The 22,339-nt window shown below is 34.9% G+C and overlaps 1 protein-coding gene across 6 annotated transcripts; it reads right to left on the bottom strand.

Annotated features, from left to right (window-relative positions):
* Window positions 1–564: 564 nt before the first annotated feature.
* Window positions 565–22,112, bottom strand: LOC127970220 (B-cell linker protein). Of its 6 annotated transcripts, none has more exons than XM_052572580.1 (25): window positions 21,950–22,112; window positions 21,708–21,770; window positions 15,151–15,197; window positions 12,726–12,791; window positions 11,679–11,735; window positions 11,063–11,109; window positions 10,812–10,852; window positions 9,689–9,818; window positions 7,957–8,060; window positions 7,812–7,884; window positions 7,685–7,741; window positions 7,578–7,603; window positions 7,196–7,218; window positions 6,867–6,917; window positions 6,595–6,622; window positions 6,215–6,260; window positions 6,070–6,133; window positions 5,949–5,976; window positions 5,833–5,863; window positions 4,630–4,714; window positions 4,499–4,533; window positions 4,320–4,369; window positions 4,032–4,115; window positions 2,252–2,407; window positions 565–1,005 (listed from the first exon to the last, which is right to left on the bottom strand). In XM_052572580.1, the coding sequence occupies exons 1-25, from the start codon at window positions 22,016–22,018 to the stop codon at window positions 889–891; spliced, it is 1,578 nt and encodes a 525-aa protein (XP_052428540.1). In that variant the 5' UTR covers window positions 22,019–22,112; the 3' UTR covers window positions 565–888. The 6 variants fall into 6 exon arrangements, with proteins under 6 accessions (XP_052428540.1, XP_052428541.1, XP_052428542.1 ...); XM_052572581.1 differs by having other exon boundaries at window positions 6,867–6,914; XM_052572582.1 differs by lacking the exon at window positions 6,867–6,917.
* Between the last annotated feature and the right edge of the window lie 227 nt (window positions 22,113–22,339).

Raw genomic sequence — 22,339 nt, 5'->3', positions numbered from 1 at the left:
ATTAAACAAATGGAGAATCAGAATCAACAGTAGCCTATATTTGGGGAAAAAAAGGGTCATTCAATCTTATACACAGGATTGACCAATCGAAACATATTTTTGATTAAAGACACATTGTTTTTTCCCGATCCTTTATTCTCTTACAGAGAATAACTGTAAAGACTAAAAAAAGTCAAATAATAAAAAAGTGCATATAATAAATCTTTGAATGATTTCAAAAGGCAATTAAAACGGGGAAATTGTTTAGAAACCTTCCTGCAAAGCTACAATACTGTTAAAATTTTAGGCACTTATGATGTAAAATGAGGATGCTGTCTATTTTTCTCAAGTCTATAAACTAAATGAAATCAAGGTTTGTTGTGAGCATCCTTTGCATTTAAAGCTGCTTTTGCCCTTGGTGCACGTGAGCGTAGTTTGTTGCATGAGGTCTCTTGAAGTATTTTTTATTTTTGTAGGCCTATGCACAATAACCACATGATAATATTCTGCTTAGGATTGTTCAATGCTGATTGTTATAATTTTACATAACATGCACATTACACAAAACAACCACTTCAAAATAAATAAAGAAGACTTTTTTTTATTTATTTTACTCAACACAATGCAATGCAAAGCAATGTTTAAATACAAAGATTCATACACCCAAAGACATATTATAAACTGTACAGCCGTACCATATTTGCGTATCTTGTACAACATTGCTGTTCTCTCAGTTTTCCTGAGACCGTTTACTACTGCTTCTTCCAAAAGCAACCTGTCAGCCAGCAAGATAAGTTATAAAAGTAGCAGCACGTCCCAGCTGTGCACGCGTAGATCTGTTTCCATCATCTCTCAAGGTAAGATGTGAAACTCTTCTCTCTCAATGCAGTGATGTGTGTCCTGAATGTCTCATGGCTTGACTGCGTGTCTGAGTTTGGTGGAGTCTTTGGTGTTGCATTGAGAGTCGACCAGCACTAGAGGATTCTTCTGGTGGTTCTCAATGATGTCTGAGACACTGCTGAAGCGCTTGAGAGACAGAGAAAGAGACACACAGAGCATAGTTTAGACCTTTTTTCACCTCATGCATGTGACGCTTATGGAAGCTTGTTTTTTTCCTATGGGATGTCTTTCTCTTTTTTTTTTAGATAATGATAATTAAAGGAACAGTTCACCCAAAAATACCCTTTAAACAATATTTTGCTAAGTACCTTGTCTGGTTTCGACCTGTCATGGAAAAATAAATGTGATACTAAAACCACCAGCAGGTGGCGGCAAGTGCCTGTGTTAATGACTGATTCATTGATTCATTGATTCATTCGTTCATGTGATTCATTCAAAACTGTTTATTTAATTTAGAAACAAAGCAAGCTAATGTTTTTTATGAATGGATCATTGATTCGTTTTGACTCAAATGATTTGTTCAAAAACAGATTCATCCAGAAAGGAAACACTGCAGTATTGGTCTGAGTCACAAATATTTGTTCTGAACTATCTTCGTTGACAAAAATAAAATAAAAAAATACTACAAAAAACAAACAGACAATATTGTTTCTAAAAATGTATTTCACTTTATATTAAGCTGTTGTTTGTTTAACTGTTTTATACCATTAATATTTTAATTGTTGCATACATTTTTTTATATATAAATATGAAAAATAAAAACATCTACAGATAATTTTTTCTTTTCTTTCATAAGATAGTATTATTGGGGAATTTTAACTGAATTCTAGGCTTTATAATGCAGTGAATGGACTCAAATATTATTATTATTTTTTAATAATGAAAGCTTGCATATTGTAAAAACTAAAATGAAGATATTATCGCATATTAATATTGCACACCCCTAGTTCATGTCTCACAGTTCAGACTTTTTCTTCTCAGTTCTGAGAAAAATCAAAACTGCAAGATATGATCTAAGTTACAAGAAAAAAAGTAGCTTAATTAAGATATCGACTTACAATTGTGTGGAAAATGTTTGATTTGTAAGATATAAAGTTGCGATAACTTTTTTTATTCTATGGTGAAAACAAAAACAAAATTGAACAGAATGTAACTCAGAATTCTAAGAAAAACATCAGAATTACAATATTAAAATATTTATTCTGTGGCGTAAATAAGCTTTAATAGGCATCAAAATGTATTTTGATACTATAGTCACGTCACCTGAGTGGTATGAGTGCATTATTAAACTATTAATGAGTTTAGATTGACATTAGGATGAGCAAGTAATGACAACATTTTCATTTTTAAATGCGAATACATGTGGTTTTACCTCCTCTCCTTGTTTTTCTTTCCCCAAAGCATACTGTTTAGTGGATACGATGTAGCGGACAGGGATGTTGTATACTCGGCTGTTATAAAACACCACCAGTGTGTACGGCTGCTGTGTGTCCACACCAGAGCTCTTCCTGAGCAGAAAAGAGCCGTCCTGAAATCAAATCAGACAAAGAGGCACATAAGCATACATCCCAAATAGAGATGGACTGATATTATTACATTTATGCATTTAGCAGGTGCTTTTATTATAAGCAGCTTGCATTAGTTTTTTAAAAATGGTTACTATAGTAAAACTGTGGTTTTGCTACACTAACCACGGTTTAACCATGGTATTTGTAGAAAAACTGTGGTTATTACTGTAGCTTATTAAAATCATGGTTCATTTTCAAGGGATTTGTATTTATGTATAATTATGAATTCTTTCTTTATATCTTTCTTTTGTTTTATAACTGTGCCGCAGCTGCTTTAATGGTTTGTAAATTGAAATTTAATTTAAATTGAATTCTCGATCCGAATCATTTGACTCATAAATGATTCGAATGATTCGAGACACGTGAAGTCAACTGATCCACAAACCCGCTCCGAAGTCCCGATCTGAATTAATTGATTCATAAACCCGCTCCGAAGTCCCGATCTGAATCAAATGATTCGAGACTCGTGAACTCCCGATCCGAATCAATTGATTCATAACCCCGCTACGAAGTCCCGAACTGAATCAACCTGCTCCGAACTCCCGATCCGATCATCTGACTCATAACCCCGCTCCGAAGTCCCGTTTCGAATCAATTGATTCTTAAACCCACTCCGAAGTCCCGATCTGAATCAAATGACTCATAAACCCGCTTCGAACTCCCGATCCTATCATCTGACTCATAAACCTACTCCAAATCTCGACACAAGACCGCTCCTAAGTCCCGATCTGGATGAATGATTCGAGACACGTGAATTCCCGATGTGAATCAAATGATTCGCGACACGTGAAGTCCCGATCTGAATCAAATGATTCATAAACCCGCTCCGAAGTCTCGATCCGAATCATCTGACTCATAAACCCGCTCCGAAGTCCCAATCCAAATAAATTGACTCATAAACCCGCTCCGAACTCCCGATCAAAAATCAATTGACTCATAAACCCGCTCCGAAGTCTGGGATCCGAATCAATTGACTCATAAACCCGCTCCGAAGTCTGGGATCCGAATCAATTGATTCATAAATCCGCTCCGAAGTCCCGATCCAAATCATTAATTCATAAATGATTCACAATACGCAATGGGATTGGAGCGTTTCAAAACAGTGAGTAATTTTGTGATGCAATGGTTTAACAGATTAAGAGTTTTAAAAAGCTCAGTTTCACCCATCACTACAAGCAAGCAACGTCGAAATTAGAAAATGAATGGATATTTTGATCTGGCTTTTGCTAGTGAATCGCTTGAATGATGAAAGTCATGGGTTTGAATATAGCCTAATGAATGCAAGTAAATGCAGAATCTTTTAAAAAGGCATTCAACTGCATTCAAAAAAAGATTTCCTTTTTTCCACTTACATGTACAGTTATATTTTTACACACAAATAGGCTATATACAGTATGTCAGTAGCTATAGTTTTGTTGTTGTTGTTTGTTTGTTATTTTAATAGGCAACATCATGTTGAAAACAAGAAATGTTGCCTTGGTAGCTAGCTGAAATAAACCAAGGTATGCCCCTTGCTCTTGCTGGTATTTATACTGCAGTGTCAACTCAGTCTAGTTTTGTGTTATTTGTGCAGGTCAGACGTGCCTCAGCTGAGCGTATGAGAGCGTCCTCTGCTGTCCTGCGGTCACATTTGCTGGCATACCAAACCTTTTTATACACACCAGCTTCCTGTGTGAGAGAACAGGACAGTTAGACTGACAAACGATGTAAGTGCATGCTGGGATAACCTTGATTATAGTATTTATGCTTCGAACTGAGATGCACAAACACGAGCATTTTTCATTTTTTGTCAGAGCCAAACCCTACAAAAAGGGAAAAAATAGAAACATAAAGAAGTGAATAGATTGAAAGGGAAGTCAGTAGTGCACTCACCTCTTCAGCATCTCTGGCTGATCTGCCGTCTGAAGGCAACGTCCCTCTGCCTGTCGACATAAAACAATATTAATCAAAGTTAGAAAAAGAAACTTCATGGAGGCTGATTAAGAGAGTTTATATATTTATATCAGCTGTATGGTCATATAAATGTCTATTGCAATTTTATTGAATTTTACTTTGGGCGGGAAGCTTTTGAGGCTGAGGCATGTATCTATAGCAGAAAAGGAGACTGTAGTTAGTCAATTTGTCCATGAAATTATAATAGTTTATGCTTACAGGAGAAAATGTAACTTTTTTTTTTTTTTACTTTGCTCGGTGAAACCCTGTTGAGCTTGGCATGGTGTCCGGTGGGCTTCGTGATATAGTTGCTGGTGTTGTTTTAATAGATGTGGCTGTAACAGAGATCATGCAATTGTTAATAAGCGACTTTAATCTCTACTCTATAACTATACACAATCAAAGTAAAAATTGCTCTTTGAAAACTCACATCTACAATCACTGGCTATATTCAGATTAGCCTACTACCGTACTAATACTACATTTCTGTATGCATGGATGGATTTTCAACAGCTTATTTGCTTGTCAAAACTGAACTTAATTTATGCAATACTGCATCAGTTTAACCAAATGCAGTGTAGATTTTATTTGTGCAATATGCTGCTTTTCTGTATGCATGCTTGAATCTGCCAAATTGTGAATTATAAAACAACTTAATTTGTGGAAAACTGCATCAGAAATGTGCAGTATTTACATTTTCTGTATTGGGTCATGCATGGATCTGCCAGCTTGTGCTAGAATACTGCATCAGAATCGTGCAGCATGCTAATTATCTCTGTGCATGCATGTACCTGACAAATTCTGCATTTTTGTGCACTTTTAATCAGAACTTACTTTGCTGCAAACTGCATAGGAAATGTACAGTATGCTTATTTTCTGTATGCATGTATGGATCTGCCAAATTGTGGATTATGAAATGGAACTTGCTTTGTGCAGTACAATAGTTTTCTTCATGTATACATAGATCTGCCAAATTGCATATCAGCTTTGTGTAGTTCTGCATCAGAAACATGCAGTATGCTATTTTTCTGAATGCATCCATAATGCAAATTGTGCATGATTAAACAGAGCTTAAATTGTGTAATACAACATCAGTTTGACCAGTAGTGTATTATGCTGATTTTCCTAATGTACTGCCAAATTGCACATTGCATATTTTGTGGAAATCTACATCAGTTTAACTATAAAATTTAAAGACATTGTTTAATTTAGATTTTTTTTTAGGAGATCATTAATGGGCATCTCATATTAAACTAAAATGCAATGTAATGAGGTCACATGACCACAGTGTTGAATACTGCTTGAAACATTTATTGCAGCATAATGCTTTCTGTTTTGCATCTAACTATTTAAAATAGTGCAATATGCACCATATACAATGCTGTAAACCATAGACTCTGTTCTGAACAAAGCCAGCATTTTTCTTTTTTTTTGTAGTGATTTTGATAGTTACCTTCACTGCCTCTGTGAGCAATGTTTGGTTTCTGCAAAAATGGACAAGTATTTGTCACCACATGTTTAGATTTACCATTAAATAGTAGAGATTAGATAAGATAAACGAGTCCATACCGGTGTCAAAGCAGGATTAGGTTTCTTCCTGAAAGATCAGCAGTGATGAACCGTTACATAGTGAATCTGATATAATGGCAGATTGATTTATTCTCGTTCAGTGTTTAAGGGAGTCACTTACAGGTCTCTAGGTTGTGGTGTGGGCATTGATTGTCTCCAGGCCTCTGTGCTCTCCTCATTGACATCTAATGATAATCAGACACATGTTACACACATGGTTTTTCATGCATTCATTTGTTGGGGTCTGGTTTGTGACTGATACTCACTGTCGTCTGCGTCACACACCTCATACTCGTCCTCTGACTGTGGTTCCTGCTCAAAACACACATTCACCATCATCAGGTTCTCCATTTAAAACATGCATTTACACTGTTATATAATCTACATATAGGTTGCTGATTTACATGCTGATCATTACATTTTTACATTTAGCAGATGCTTTTATCCAAAGCAACTTACAGTGCATTCAGGCTATACATTTTTTTTTTTTAATCAGTATGTTAGTTCCCTGGGAATTAAACCCACAACCTTTTGCGGAACTAACACAATGTTCTACCACTGAGCCACAGGAACACATGCACATGTTACACGTTATCTTATAATGTCATGCATATGTATAAAGTATTAAGATATGATCCATACTCACTGGAGTTGATGGCCTTCTGATGTTCATTCTGTATGAACACATTTATTTATTTATTTATGCAATCTTTTTTCCTAATTTCTCGTGGATATTTTGTAGTGATTTGATAATGTCATTGTCATATAAACGTTTAGCATTATCAGAGCACCAAAATAATGAGACTGAAGAATGATGTATATATGCATCTAATGTATTTTGATTGAAACTACAGGTAATATCTTGATATGGCTATAATGATAAATGGTTTGTAATTGGGAATAATGGTTGTGTAATACCGTGGACTGGCTTTAGGTGGCGCCATATGTGTGTGAGTCCTGTTACTCCTGCTGATCAGAATAAAACATGTTAACACAGAAGCATGTGATGTGTGTCTCAGTAACAAAAGACATGAAGAAGTGCAGGCCTGAATCATTAATACTGTTGTGAATCAATGCACTGCTTAATTGCGGCCTTAAATCTGAAGTCAAAGTGCCATGCTTTTATCCATATTGAATATTATTAGTGCTGTAGTCACCGCTAAAAATACTGAGTTAAACATAGTTATGTAAGAGTTTAATGTGTGTAATAAAAAAAAAAAGGAGGGTTAATTTTGAAGATGTTTTACCTCGTCTTAGAGTGAGAATTCTCCTATATTTAATTAGAAAAGCAGTTTGTCAGAGCATTTGTCAAATAAAAGTTCATAAATTAATATTATACGTAATGCATGATTTTATTTGTTGTACTAACTGTCCAGGTCACACACACACACACACACATATATAATTTTTTAAATATAAAAAATATATATGATATTATGCATGATGTTGTATGTACTACCTCTAATTTGTGCTGATTTTAACTTCAATAATAATAATAATAATAATTGTGTTACATCACGGTTTCCATTACTGTATTAGTCGAATCTAATAAGATGCATGCATTTTATTATTTTTATTTTTGATCTGAATATCAGTGACCTGGACGAAACTCTTCTGATTTCAGCTCACCTTCATCTCAGGAAACTCACAGAAATCTAAAAATAATAAAAAGGAGAATTCTATGAGCTTTCAGCATGAAACAGTGCATTTGTTGAAGTAATCTGCTAAACTCTCACCCGGAGCGTGCACACGAGCAGGAGTCCACGGTTTGACTGCTCTGTTGATCTGCGGCTCTATAAACAGACATTACGCACCGTTAGGGCTTGATTTATGCTTTACACTCATATTAATAAGTCTTCTTACTGGTTAGTGCTTTCTTATTGGGGTCAATGTAATTATCATCAGCTGTTGGTTCTTCTGGCTGGATGTAATCGCCCTGAACAGAGGAGAGAGCTTTAGTGTCAGGAGTTATTGTGTGCTAAATGAAACTGAGTCAAGCCGTTCTTACAACATCTTCCTCTGGCAGGCTGCGGTGGGTCGCTCGTGGGGGTTTGGGCTTCTGTTGCACATGGAAAGGATGGTTTGGTTTTGCCGGTCGACCACGACAGCTGTCTGCAAGGCACAGGAAGTCTGGTTTACATTCTGCTTAACAGAACTTTCCTTTGGTAGAACTCAATCTTTTAGGCTGACGTCACTTATTCCACTTCATTTCGTTCACATTTTTAATTCTGTCTTGAAGAAGTGACATAGTCCATATCGTGACCATTTATGCTCCAGAAACATCATTTTTCATTCAAAGCCTCTCAAAAACCTTTTTTTAGAGGTTTGGAAAGACATGGATGATGAAATGATGAGTCAGTGATCGCAAGACGTATTTCTTTGTATGACGAGTTTGAGAGAGAAAAATGTTGGACAAAACTTATTGTTCAACCAGGATTACGAAAATCTGGTGAAAAGGGAAGTCAAGTTTTTACATTTAGACATTTTGTTTTGTTCAGAATAAAGTGCTCCTAGTTCACAATAAGGTGATTTTCTCACATTGTTCGGATAAAGATTCACAGCCAGATTCGGTCAAACACCAAGTTCATGTTCAGTCGCATATGAATCCACATCTCTGAGTCATTTGGTAAATCTTTTTAATTCACATTTTTAGAATTTATTTACTTTTTTTGAAAAAATAAATAAATAAATAGTCTTTTTTTTAAGTTCTTTTCTGTTTTCTTTTTTATTTTTACATTAATTTCTTTTTGAGAGGTAATTTTTATTTGTTTAATATTTCTTTACAGAATTCAAAATCTCTGAGTTCACAAGAAGTCCTTTGGTAAATCTTTTTATTCACATTTTTCTATAATTAAAATTTTTCCATTTTCGTCTTTATTTTTCCATTTTTATTTGTAGAAATATTTTGTATTTTTTTTTCTTTTTAATATTTTTATACAGAATTCAAAATCTCCGAGTTTATCAGTCTTTTTTCTCTTTACATTTCCATTTGCATTTTACATTTTTTTGTTGTCCTTTTTAGTTATTTGCTTTTTTTAATTTTAATTTTTGATAAAATTTGTTAGTTTTTCACATCCCTGACTTTTTAACCACTACTACTAATATGGACACTTTTTTACTGAAATACTGGAAAATATTTGCATATATAATATTACATCAACGTTCCACCACAGTAAGTGCGAGCTTTAAAAATAACACATATCTGGGTCAGATGTTTACCTTTTCGCCTTATTTCTGCTCATTTCTAAAAAATTTAAAAGACATCTTTTGTAGAGATAACATGCAAGACAGAAAAACCATAGCCTGTCAATTTCCCCCCTTTTTTAAATGAATAAAAATGATTAAATAAGTGTGGACATTTTTTTATTTACTTTCCAACTGCTCCCACTCGAGTGGAATGGTGAGGTGATATTATTCTTGTAAACATTTTCCAGCAGTAATATTTAAATATTTACTGTCTATATTTAAAATAAGTGCGCATTATACTGTGAAGCACAACAATCAGCGTACGGTGCTTGGCAGTGGTCAAAAAGGATTTAATAATGACTTTTACATCCAGATGGGGTGGGGTGTAAAAAAACACTGACTTTCTAGAATCAGACCTCGGTGAGATCACTGACTAGCTCCTGTAAATGTTGAAATGATCTTATGTCCCCCTGAGAAACAATATGCATGAGTAAATGCGTGAGTTTTAACAATAACATGCGACTTCTGAGCATAATAAATCTGAAAACCCTTACCCACATACTCAGCTCTGGGGCTGCTGATGGACGAGCTGACCTTAAAGGCCCTCATGTGTCCTTCAAGCCTCGGCGGAGGCTCGTAGCTGTCATCATGATCGTCCTGAGGGTCCTCGTACGTATCGCTGTCCTGTTACAGTTAAAGAAGTATATGTGAGACCAGTAGATCTCCTTTCATGCTTTTACATCAGTTAAATCTGTATAAGATTAACATTATTTTTCTCATTCATTTAAAAAATGCTTCACTTAAAGCTTGGTTATCTCTAATATCTCTGACGTGTCGGCAGACATTACTCGTTTCAAATAAATGTATAACTTAAGATTTGATTCAGTTGGATGTATATGACAGTGCTGTTTTACAAAAGTATTCATTAATACTTTGATTTTAAATTTTTACTTTTTATATTTACATTTTAATTCAGATTCGCCAGTTTTTTATTAGCTTTTTTAAATTATTTTAAATTATTATTTTTTTATTGATTTTTTTACAAATTAACTTTTATTTTGCACTTTTAGTTATTGTAGTACATTAAATGAATCTAATTAAAAATTAGATGCTTCCTTTGCAACTAGTTCGTTTTTATTACTATTTTAATTAGCGCTGTCAAATGATTAATCGCGATTACAAAATAAAAGTTTTTGTTTACATATTATATATACGTGTACTGTGTATATTTATCATTATGTATATATAGGTACACACACATGCATTTATATATTTCAGAATTTTTTTATGTTTATATATTAAATGTATTTATATATAACATAAATACTATGAATATAAATATAGAGATGCAAATATTTTCAAAATATATACTTATGTATCTGTGTTTGTGTATAGGTGATTAATTTGAATTAGTTTTTATGTTTTACTTTTTCATTTTTACATATTTGCGTAAATGTTTACATAGTTGAGTGGAAATGGTTTCTACTCCAAATGTTGTTTTTAATATAAAATATTGTGAAACATAAATTAGTGAAACGCGTTCGATGTGATAGTTTGAGGCAGAATATTAATTTGCATGTATACAGTTATGGGATGCATTACACTATTACTTATATTTTATTTACGGAGTGTAACATTTGCATAAGTTCTCCTGTAGAAGTAGACTAATGCACTTACAAAATCTGAATCAGAGTATTTCTCAGAATCCGGAGCTTCGCCTAAAAAAGTGACACAACATGATCATGAGGCCAGAAGCTGAAAATACTCACAATGACATTTATCACAACACTTAGAATGAGATAATTGTGATTCGATGGTTTATAAATGAACGGAAAATCCCCCAAGTTACATCAGCTAAAGCCATTTTTGTATGGATCAGATCAAGTCAGAATAAGTGCAGACTTTCTAGTTCAGAGACGTGAACTTGCCTTGATAGTCTCGCACTGGGACTTTCGGAGGTCTTTTCTTCTTGATTCTGAAACCAAATCAAAAGCAACCCTAAATACAGGAGGTTCTCCACTGCTGTTGATTTCAGCACATTGTGGGTTAGTGATAGCGTGCTGAGTTTCATTTGTCAGCAGTGTTTAAGCACATAATTGCATGTCATCTACAACACAGAACAAGAGACGGTTGTTAAAGCTAAAGTCTTTCCAAAGACATTCACAAAGCTCTCGTAGACGCTAGTTCAAAGCAGAACCACATGCTCCTGATAAGAGCTTTCATAAAGATTTTAAACAAGTAGATAATTTGCTAATTTAAATAAATATATAAATAAATAAACCAAATTTAATTAAAATGAATAATTCAATAAATATATTCAATTATTTTAAACAATCATAAATTAAATACATATTTTTCAATTTAATAAAATTTTTAATTGAATCAATAAGGTAAATAATTAAAATAAATAAATAAATAAATAATTTTTTTTTTTTTTTACGTTTTTTTTTTTTTGTCCAGAAAATTGGAAAAAGATGCACATGCTTAGTTTAAAGGATCTGAAGCATCAATCAACACAGAAACACAGAGACACTCTGATCATACCGGTCCAGCGTATTTCTCCCAGTTTTGAGAATATTAGCTGTTTGTTCGTTCTGAAACCTTGAATAAATGGAAAGACAACATAAATAAATAACATCAACATTAACATTTTTTTTTTTTTTTACACATTTTGTCTGTTTTGCACATTGAGCACATCACACTTTCTATAAAACACTAAACATGTGCATTTTGTTGCATTTCTGCTTTTGACAAACATTTGTTCAAATTTCAGACATTTTTCACATGCATGACATTATTTGATGCTTAATCCTGATATTTGCTTTTTCAAATTTTGTAAATAGTAAATAAAATGATGCATTTTGAACGTTTGATATTCGACCGCTTATTTTGATGAATGCATTAAACACACACACACACACACGCACACGTATACAGAACACACACACACACACACACACACACACACACACACACACACACACACACACACACATATATATATATATAATTTGCTAAATCTTCATTGCTATTTTTGTGTGAGGAGGGGGGGAACGAAACTACATATGAAGGTTACCATTGATATTTCTATACTCCGCATTATTAAATTAGGCCATGTTAAGCCTTTTATGCAAATTGATATGCAGGGCAGAGCTCAGGTTTCTTGTCTGGAGCACAAATGGCATGCAACAAAAATGCACTGAGGTTTCATTTTGAGGGTTTTAGAAAAAAACCCTAAACTGTAAGCATGAACAATAGTATCAGTGATTCTTAAATAATTACACGTGCAAACGCGAATGAGCTAAAGCTGTTATTATAATGAACACATGCATTAATGAATGTTTTGATACAGCAGGTGTGCTTGCTTTTGTAGTAAATGTCACACTGTTTGTGTCATGCATGCTACACCTAATGGTGTTTTTGGGACTGTTCCTCTGTGTGAATAGAGGAAGTGAGAGGAAGAGTGCTCGAGGACACTCAGCAGATGTTTCCTCGCGTCTGTTTTCAGACTCATGCCTTGTGCTCTAAAGATAACTTTTTCTTCTTCTCTTTTGTTTTAATTAGTGAAGATGTATGCAGAATGTAACACACCTTTTTAGTCTGTTGAAAAGGCTGTCGTCGTTCTTTTTTATGTCTTGAACGATTTTTTGGATCTGCCTGCAAATCAAAACAGGAGTTAATAAAAGCACATGCTATATCTTTTGTGATCATAAATACAGTACAAATTCTGAAATATTATTCTAATGTAAAACAGCAGTTCTCTGTGTGAATCTCTATTAAAGTGTAATTTATTTCTGTGATGCTCCGCTGTATTTTCTGTGCAAACCATGGTCTATTTGATGTTTCAGGATTCACAGATGAACAGAAAGCGCAAAAGAACTGCATTTGTTTAAAACAGAAATCTCTCATAACATCGTAAATGTCTTGACTGTCACTTTCGATTAATTAATGCATCCTTCCTGAATAAAATTAAGAATTTCTTTAAAAACAGCAACACACTCTTAGTAAATGCTAAGATAGATGGATATGTATTAGTATCACACGCTTCGTGAAGCTCTCAGACGTTCTGTAAGGTTGATCAGATAGAAAGTGAACTCCTCCTGAGCTGCTAACGTCTGTGTTTGTGTAGAAGAGACACATAATGAATATAATTACATAGAAACTCAACACAATTCCAGCTTAAACCACTCTCTAACTTCCAGACACGAGTCACATGACGTGTCCTCTCTGACCTCGATTGACGTATCGTATTATTGTGTATCTTTATTTTATTGAACTTTTATTGATATCCTCTGTCAGGAGTGTCCTGGCCACAATGAGCAGCGGTCAGTCTCACCACAAATCTACAAAACATTAACAAGCTAAAACACTTATCTGATAATTAATGATTTCAGTGGCATTTCAAAAGCTTATTGTTAGTTTTGAGAAATGCATATAATTTTTTTTTGTTTTGTTTTGATAAATCATATGCTGTTTTTCAGTTGCACACTCATTTCGATTTAGTGAAAATGAAGTATTTTAAGTTAATCGCTGTAGTGGTCGTCCGTCTGAGACCGAGCGCAGATGACTTCCTGATGGATTGATCATTTAAAAGCTTGCCTTACCTGAGTTTATCAGTAGCAGAATCCGTCAGTCTGTTGAAATGCTCCATTGTGTGTTTCTACACTGACTGCGCTGTAGTCGTCTGGCTCACACTGAGCGTGTCGGACATCTCTGGTTAAGCAGCACATGTTGTGTCGAGGAGGCTGATTATTTTTTTCCACAGAAGTGGTTGGTATTGAGGATTACGAAACTGCTGTTGAATGTCATCTTACCTCTATATTTAGTCTCTTTGAACCAGAGGCGGACAGCAGGGAAGTATTTTTACTCTGTGGTAAAGTTTTTAGTCATTTATCAGTGTTTTTCTTTAGAAAACTTGGATTCAAAGCATTGTACTTTTTGCTGCAGCACGTTTCATATTAAATATCATTTCATACTTGATTACATTAGAAATCTAATTACTCAAGTAAAAGTAATTCAAAGATTTACTTCAATACAAGAAAGTACTACTTTTTTAACGTTCTTAAGATAAACAACAACAACATATTTAATTTATGAAATTCAGTGCAGTAAAAAGTATGACATTATGATTTTCAATGTAGTAAAGTTTTCCAAAGAAAAACACTACGGACACTTTTTAAATTTATTTGAGTAAAGTAAAACTACTTCACTACTGTCCAGCTCTGCTTTAAACTGATTCACTTCAATGAAATTATGCTATTTCTTGCATTTCTGTATTTTTCAGTTCTGTGCATTTTGCAAACTTTTATGCTTCTAATAATAATTATGAATGGTTTCCTTTAATGAAACTTGACCATTGCACTCTTCTGTTTTTTTTTTCCCCTATAGTCAAGAGGCTGCACTATGAATGGTGTTTAATGCATTTGTATTCAGAATTATACAGATGTGCATGTGCTTTACTTCATGGATATGAAACAAACTTTTTTTAGAGTTTCCAAAAAAAAAATTTTTTTTAAAGGTTATTGAATTCATGCATTTTATTTTTGGCTGCAGTTGTAACTGATGAGGAATTGGTCTTGTATGCACTTTATAAAATATATATTTATTTCTTTACAAAAATAAAATAAAATAATAATAAAATAAAGAAATAGAAATTAAAACATTATGTTTTTTAATGCATTATTTGGTAAAATATAGAAATATAAAAATTATTTTAATTTTTTTAATCACAGTAGTTGATGCAAAAGTAATCAAAAAGTAGTCAGACTACATTACGTCTAATCCAGATGACGTAATTCAAATATAATTTTTGTCATGTAATTTGTAATCAGTAATCAACTCCGATTCTGAAGTAATTGACCCAGCACTGGTAGTGAAACTATTAATAGAAGTAAAACTAGTCCAGCTTCCTCATTCCTGCAGACAGACACTGACCACCATCAATGAGAACACATGAGAAAACCTGAGGGGGCTCCAGAGATTAGAGTAGAAATAGAAACAGAAAGGGGTTCCTTACGGCCGATGAATGATGCTGAATCTGTTGAGGTCACCGACAGAGAGCGTCTGCGAGAGAAACAACAGGTTTAGAAAATCACTTCATTTTCCAAGGTGGATTTCTGCTAAGAGAATCAGTAATGTTCAGTGACTGTCGGGTTCTGTTTGAATGATTCTGTGAGAAACACACACACACACACACTTACTCACACACACACACTTACTCACAAACACACTTACACACACACACACACACACACACACGCACACACACACTTACTCACACACACACGCATGCACACAAACACACATACACACTCGCACACGCGCACACACACACACACACACACACACACACACACACACACACACACACACACACACACACGCACTCACACACACACAACAACAAACACACACACACATACACACTCGCACACGCACGCACACACACACACACACACACACACACACATACACACACACGCACTCACACACACACAACAACACAAACACACACTCACACGCATGCACACAAACACACATACACACACTCGCACAAGCACACACACACACACACACTCACACACACATGCACACACACGTACTCACACACACACAACAAAACAAACACACACTCACACACATGCACACACGCGCGCACACACACACACACACACACACACACACACACACACACACACTTACTCACACACGCACACACACACACGCACTCACACACATACACACTCGCACACGCACACACACACACACACACACACACACTCACACGCATGCACACACGCACACACACACACACACACACACTTACTCACACACGCACACACACGCACTCACACACATACACACTCGCACACGCACGCACACACACACACACACATACACTCACACACACACACTCACACGCATGCACACAAACACACACTCGCACACACACTCACACACGCACACACACACACACACACACACACATGCACACACACACGCACTCACACACACATGCACACACACACACACGCACTCACACACGCACACACACACACACACGCACACACACACACACACACACACACACTTACTCTCACACACACACACACACACACACACACTTGCTCACGCACACACACACACACACACACACACACACACACACTCATCAAACTTTAGAAGGTATTCATTTAACAACTAATGCATGAATATCGGTGTTGCTAATGAGCATCTACACTCATAAATATAATAATTTTCCAGCAAATCCTGTACATGATATACTACATTATAATAGTAGATCCTAGAGAAAACAAAATCATATTACTTCAGACAATGTGATTTCAAAGTAACAGAAATTGCCCAAGCCAAAATGGTGAAATCATCTTTGTAGTTTATGATTGTAAGACGCTTTTTTTCTGGCTTTATCAGGAATATAAAATTGATGTTTTAACCACTACTATATTTAAACCTTCAGTAAACACTCTCTGTTTTGGGACACACTGGTTATGTTTAGAATGAAAACCTTACTTGCATATATATTTATAGCCGAGTTGCTGATGGTGTTTTTCCACTTCATAGTAGTGGACTCACTAAACATCTGTGCTGGCTCAGACCTTGATCAGATGCATACGTTCCCGAGGAACACAAACTGATTCAGATGCACAGCATGAGAGACTTTTTACAATTATTGATGTGAAGCAGCTGTCAATCAGAAATCTGTTCAGGTCTTTTCCTCATGTCTAACACTAGGTGGCGCCCTCAGTCAGCTGGAAAACAGACTGTGTTCCAGTTCACCTGCTTGAGTCGTATCCTCTCGAGTGTGTCGGGGAAAGTGCATACTTTTGAGTGTTTTGATAAAACACATGCTGGGATGACGTCAGATCTTCAAAAGGAAGAAAAGCATTTGTGCTGCGTTTGGCCTGTTGATGTCTGATGTTGGAACTCGTAGGCCTCCTGTCACCCGGCCTTCTTTAGCACTCACTGAAGATTTCTGCAGATGCTACTGTACTTTAAATCATATTTTGCCATTGTCTGAAGGAAACGAGAGTTGTGTTTGCTCGTGCAGAAGACGCTGTCATGGTCTGAAGGTGTTTGTTAGGGCTGCTGTCACTGCTATGTGGTTACTAGGGCATTATGGGGTGTTTTTAGAATGTTGCTATGCAGTTGCTAGGGTGTTTTTAGAACCAAAAACACTTTTTTGCTTGCATGTGAACTTTGGTTAACACTGTCACATGATGTTGGCTTTAGTTAGCCTCAGATATTGAGCCATAAATGAAAATGATTATCACACATCCTTCTGCTTTCAGAGGAATACTCGCTTTGTTTTAGAATGTTGCTATGTGGTTGCTATGGTGATTTTAGTCAATTGCTATGTGGTTGCTAGGGTGTTTTTAGAATGTTGCATTGTGGTTGCTAGGGTGTTTTTTGAATGTTGCTATGCTGTTGCTGGGGTGTTTTCAGAATGTTGCTATGTGGTTGCTATGGTGACTTTAGTAAATTGCTATGTGGTTGCTAGGGTGTTCTGGGGTGCTTTTTAAAATGTTGCTATGCAGTTGCAAAGCGGTTTTTAGAGTATTTCTATGTGGTTGCTAGGGTGTTCTGGGGTGTTTTTAGAATGTTAACATTGTGGTTGCTAGGATGTTTTTTGAATGTTGCTGTGCAGTTGCTGGGGTGTTTTTAGAATGTTGCTATGTGGTTGCTAGGGTGTTCTGGGGGTGATTTTATAATGTTGCTATGCAGTTGTTGGGGTGTTTTTATAATGTTGCTATGGAGTTTCTGGGGTGTTCTGTGTTTTTTTTTAGAATGTTGCTATGTGGTTGCTGGGGTGTTTTTATAATGTTGCTATGCAGTTGTTGGGGTGTTTTAATAATGTTGCTATGGAGTTGCTGGGGTGTTCTGTGTTTTTTTTTAGAATGTTGCTATGTGGTTGCTGGGGTGTTCTGGGGGTGATTTTATAATGTTGCTATGCAGTTGTTGGGGTGTTTTTATAATGTTGCTATGTGGTTGCTGGGGTGTTTTTAGAATGTTGCTTTGTGGTTGCTATGGTGATTTTAGTAAATTGCTATGTGGTTGCTACACAGTTGCTGGGGTGTATTTAGAATGTCACTATGCTGTTGCTAGGGTGTTTTTTAGAATGTTGCCATGCAGTTGCTTGGGTGTTCTTAGAATGTAGTTGCTAGGGTGTTCTGGGGTACTTTAGAATGTTGCTACGTAGTTGCTGGAGTGATAAGCTGAATGATTATTTTACTTTGAATCTATATGATTATATTTCTGTATTTTTATTTCTGTATTTATACATATATGTATTTTTTTGATTGCATGTGAACTTTGGATGATGTAGGCTTGATATAGGATTTAGTTAGCCTCAGATATTGAACCATAAATGAACATTTCTGTCACACATCCTTCTGCTTTCAGAGGAACACTCGCTGCATGATGCATCTGAATTGACCCGAGCTCCAAAACCCCTGCGATCCGAATTTAGCGAGACACCCTCCTTAAGAATCTGAAGAGAAACGGCTCTAATAGAGACAAATGCAAGAGGCTGAGCTCTCTGAATCCCTGCAACCCTCTGAAGAGACAAAGACGAGAAAAACACCTAGCCCTGCCTAAAAATCAAGCTTAGCCTTTTGACACAGAATAAAATATGGAATATTTCTCCCTGGCGCCTCCTTGGAAGCTGCTTGCTGGAGTGAATTATTTATGTAGAGTTTCTCCAGGAGTTGGAGAGCGACTGGAATCGCAGCTGAATATTAAAAAGCTCAGCCGAGTCTCAGCTCGAGTCCCACATCCACTCACCCCTCGCTTTTACAAACCGCTCCAAAACTGTCTGAAAGTCGTCAAAGACATCTGAAGAATGCAGTATCAAGAACAGAGATGGTAGTTTGACCCAGTGCTCGGTCCGAATGAAACACTGAGAAAAAGAGGAAAAGACAAGCAAACGGACTCCAGGACTCTTGTGTTGACACGGTTCATCTTTCACACTGATCTCAGAACGGCCGGAGAAGCACAAAATTGCTTTCGAAGCTGCAAGCTACTCATGATTGAAGACTCCTGACGTGCCTCGTTTTCTTTCCTCTGCTGTTCCTGTTGAAATCACAGGCTTGTGATTTATAAAAACAGCCATCTAATGTTTCGAGCTCTGCTTCTGGCTGGAAAATAGCTTTTAAAAGAAAAATGTAGTTAAGTTGCACTGCTACTAAAAATACACTATTATCAATAGGATTTTAATCATCATTATCATCATTTTAATCTAGCTTTTTTAGTCATTTTAATTAAAACTTTTTTTGTAATTATTTTAAAAATATTACTATTTAGGTTTAACTTTTTAACTTTTACTTTCTGATTTTGTTGATTTGTAGTTATTTTAATGCTTTAACTTAAACTATGGAAATAAGAAACGTTTCTTTGGTTTCTTTGTAAGGGTTTTCATCTTACAGTACAATATTTATTTAATGTATTCTTTATTTATATTTACCGTATATAATTAGCTTTTATATTTTCAGTTTTCATTGTAAACTTATTTCCATTATAAACTTATTTCCATTAGTTGTCAAGGAAACAGTTTATATTTTACAGTAAATCTTATTTTTACTTTTATTTTAATAAACAAAACTTAGAATTACTATTATAGTTTTTATTAATGTAATATATATATATGTTCTTTTCAATTTTTTATATTTATTTATATTTTTAAATTGTTATAATATCTGTTTAAAATCTTTTAATACTATTTTTATATTTTTTATTTGCCATATTTTTATATTAATATTTAGTTTTAATTTATTTTTCATTCAGTTTTAGTTTTACTTCTTTTATTATTATTATTATTTTATTTTTTTATTTAGTTAGTAATTGTAGTGCTCCAGCTTAATGTTATTTCAGTTTGTTTTTCATCTTATATTTATTTCAGCTGTTTATATATATATATGTCAGTTGCTGCCTTAAATATTTTCATATAATAAATCTAGTTGTACAAGTAATTTAATCCAATTTTTTTAAATGTTGTTGAATCTTGTATAACTTAAAAAAAGGTAATATTTGGAATTATAATGTAATGGAAAAAAAAAACATATTTACTTTCTGATAATAGCATTTTTAACACTGTAGTGAAAGTGATGATGTTGTGTTTACTAATGGCTCATCAGGCTCTCAGCGCACACTCACTGTGTGTCAGAGGAAACGCTCCTGTGATCTACAGACTCTTTCACCAGATGGTTACCGCATAAGCGCCACATGAATATGCAAAGATGTCTAATATATGCCCTTAACACCCATTCAGGAGGACAGTGGGAGTGAAGAAGAAAACACGTCCAAAACATACGACACGATGCTGCAACTTCACTGAGCTTTGAGCACAACACTGAGGAAGCTCGTACAAATAGAGTATATTTGCACTCGTCAAGGCTACACATGGAAAAAAAATAATGCTTTTTTTGTGAGTAAAGGAAACTACTGTCAGGTTAATCACTATTTAGAAAGAAGTGTTTTATTATTATTTTTTTTAAACAAAACAAAAACGAGAAATTATGTATTAAACTTTCAACAGCCTACTTTTAATGAGATAATTAAAAAGAAAAACAGGTAAGAAGTTTTCATTTTATATATATATATATATATATTCTTTTAATTTCTCTGTCGATATTTTAATTTTTGCATTTTATTTTTAAGTTTATCTAATTTTCAACAGGTTTTTATTTTGAATTTATTCAAATTAAAGAATTTTTTTGAGTCAAAAAAGCAAAAACAAATTTTATTTAATTATCTAAATGTTTATTTTATTTTATTTTATTTTATTTTATTTTATTTTATTTTATTTTATTTTTTATTTATTTATTTATTTATTTATTTATTTATTTATTTATTTATTATTTATTTATTATTTATTTATTATTTTTTTATTTTATTATTTTATTTTATTTTATTATTTTTTTTGCTGGGGCCTATCCCAGGGTCATTTATTCATTCATTTAATTTGCCAGCCATTATCCACACATATTGTAATTTATCTGAATAGACTCTTGTTAGAGTTCATATGGTGCTCAGTCAGTAATTTTAGGCTTGGTCTGTTCACCTCATTTTGGCCTGTACTTCAAGTCCCACTCTTCATGTTTTCCTAATTAAATATCCTATTTCATTTGGAAATGCCAAATGATTAATTACCCATGCTGTGAAGGGTATAAACTCCCTGTCACCAAATGAAACCGCGATCATAATGGCTGTTTCCAAACAGGTTTCCCACACACTCCTACCTGCTTCTCTGATTCAGAGGCATGCTGAAATGTCACGCCGCCAGCTAAACTATCCCAGATAGATCATGAAAAGTCTTTGTCAGACACATTTGGGACACTCATCTAATATCTGCATCCGTGCAAATCCATTACAGAGACCGCAGCAGTCATCATTACACATTTAAGGAAGTCAAGCTTGTTCGCCCGCTTGTAAAAGAGTGAAAGAGCTGCAGAATGCTTTTTGAGTTAGTGTAAACACCTGATATAAATGATGCAAGAAAACAGATCTGATTTAGCTAAATGTGTCATTTGCAAAGAGAAAATGAAGAAAGGTTCCTACCAGAAAGCGACTGCCGTTAATCATGTGTCTCTGTACAGCTTCCTCACACTCTTTCAAATTGTGCTGTCGACAAACAACATTAGGTTTTAGCTGTTTTACATGCAGCAGTTTTAGCTGTTTAGCTGTTTTTCGAGCAGCACGACAATGAAACAACAAAAAATGTTGAAAAAGGTGAGTAGTATTGCTAATATCTCTTGCAATTAAGATAAGTGATTCCAGATGACTTGAGTCTGAAGGCTGACCTGACTCAGAAGAGCGGCGACCTGCGCTGGACTCCATCCCTCACATTGCTCTCTGGTCGGTAAACTCATCCTGGTCTGTTGACTCCTCTCGACCAGCTCTGATAATAACTAGTGTTTGGCAGAGGCTTTACTGCTCTTTATCGCCTGTATGAGGCAAGTTCACGCAACATGGGAAGTTCCTCTTGAGGTCAGCTGATCCTCCGCAGCTATTTCTCACACTTCTGTCAGAAACTGTGGTGAGGAGTTCATTTGTGTTAGACATGCAACGCCAAAGCAACCTGTTTCAACCCAAGTGTGATTTTGAGGCCACTTAAAATGCAAATTAACTGCTTTTAAAGTAAAGTCCTTCTTTGTTGGAAAAGGTTGCAGAGATAGAAAGGGAAATTAAAG

Source organism: Carassius gibelio, chromosome B13 (assembly GCF_023724105.1).
Source record: "Carassius gibelio isolate Cgi1373 ecotype wild population from Czech Republic chromosome B13, carGib1.2-hapl.c, whole genome shotgun sequence".
Classification (NCBI taxonomy): Eukaryota; Metazoa; Chordata; class Actinopteri; order Cypriniformes; family Cyprinidae; genus Carassius; species Carassius gibelio.
The sequence above is the reverse complement of the archived record's forward strand: the minus strand, read 5'-3'. Positions and strand labels throughout refer to the sequence as shown.

Excerpts from the sequence above, each read along its gene's own strand:
- LOC127970220 (XM_052572580.1), bottom strand. The coding sequence starts at position 22,018 with ATGAGTTTACCGACCAGAGAGCAATGTGAGGGATGGAGTCCAGCGCAG. Across the intron at positions 7,219-7,577 it reads GTGAGTTTCCTGAGATGAAG|GAGAATTCTCACTCTAAGAC; the intron begins GTGAGCTGAAAT and ends AATTAAATATAG. Across the intron at positions 4,534-4,629 it reads ACAGGGTTTCACCGAGCAAA|ATACATGCCTCAGCCTCAAA; the intron begins GTAAAAAAAAAA and ends TTTCTGCTATAG.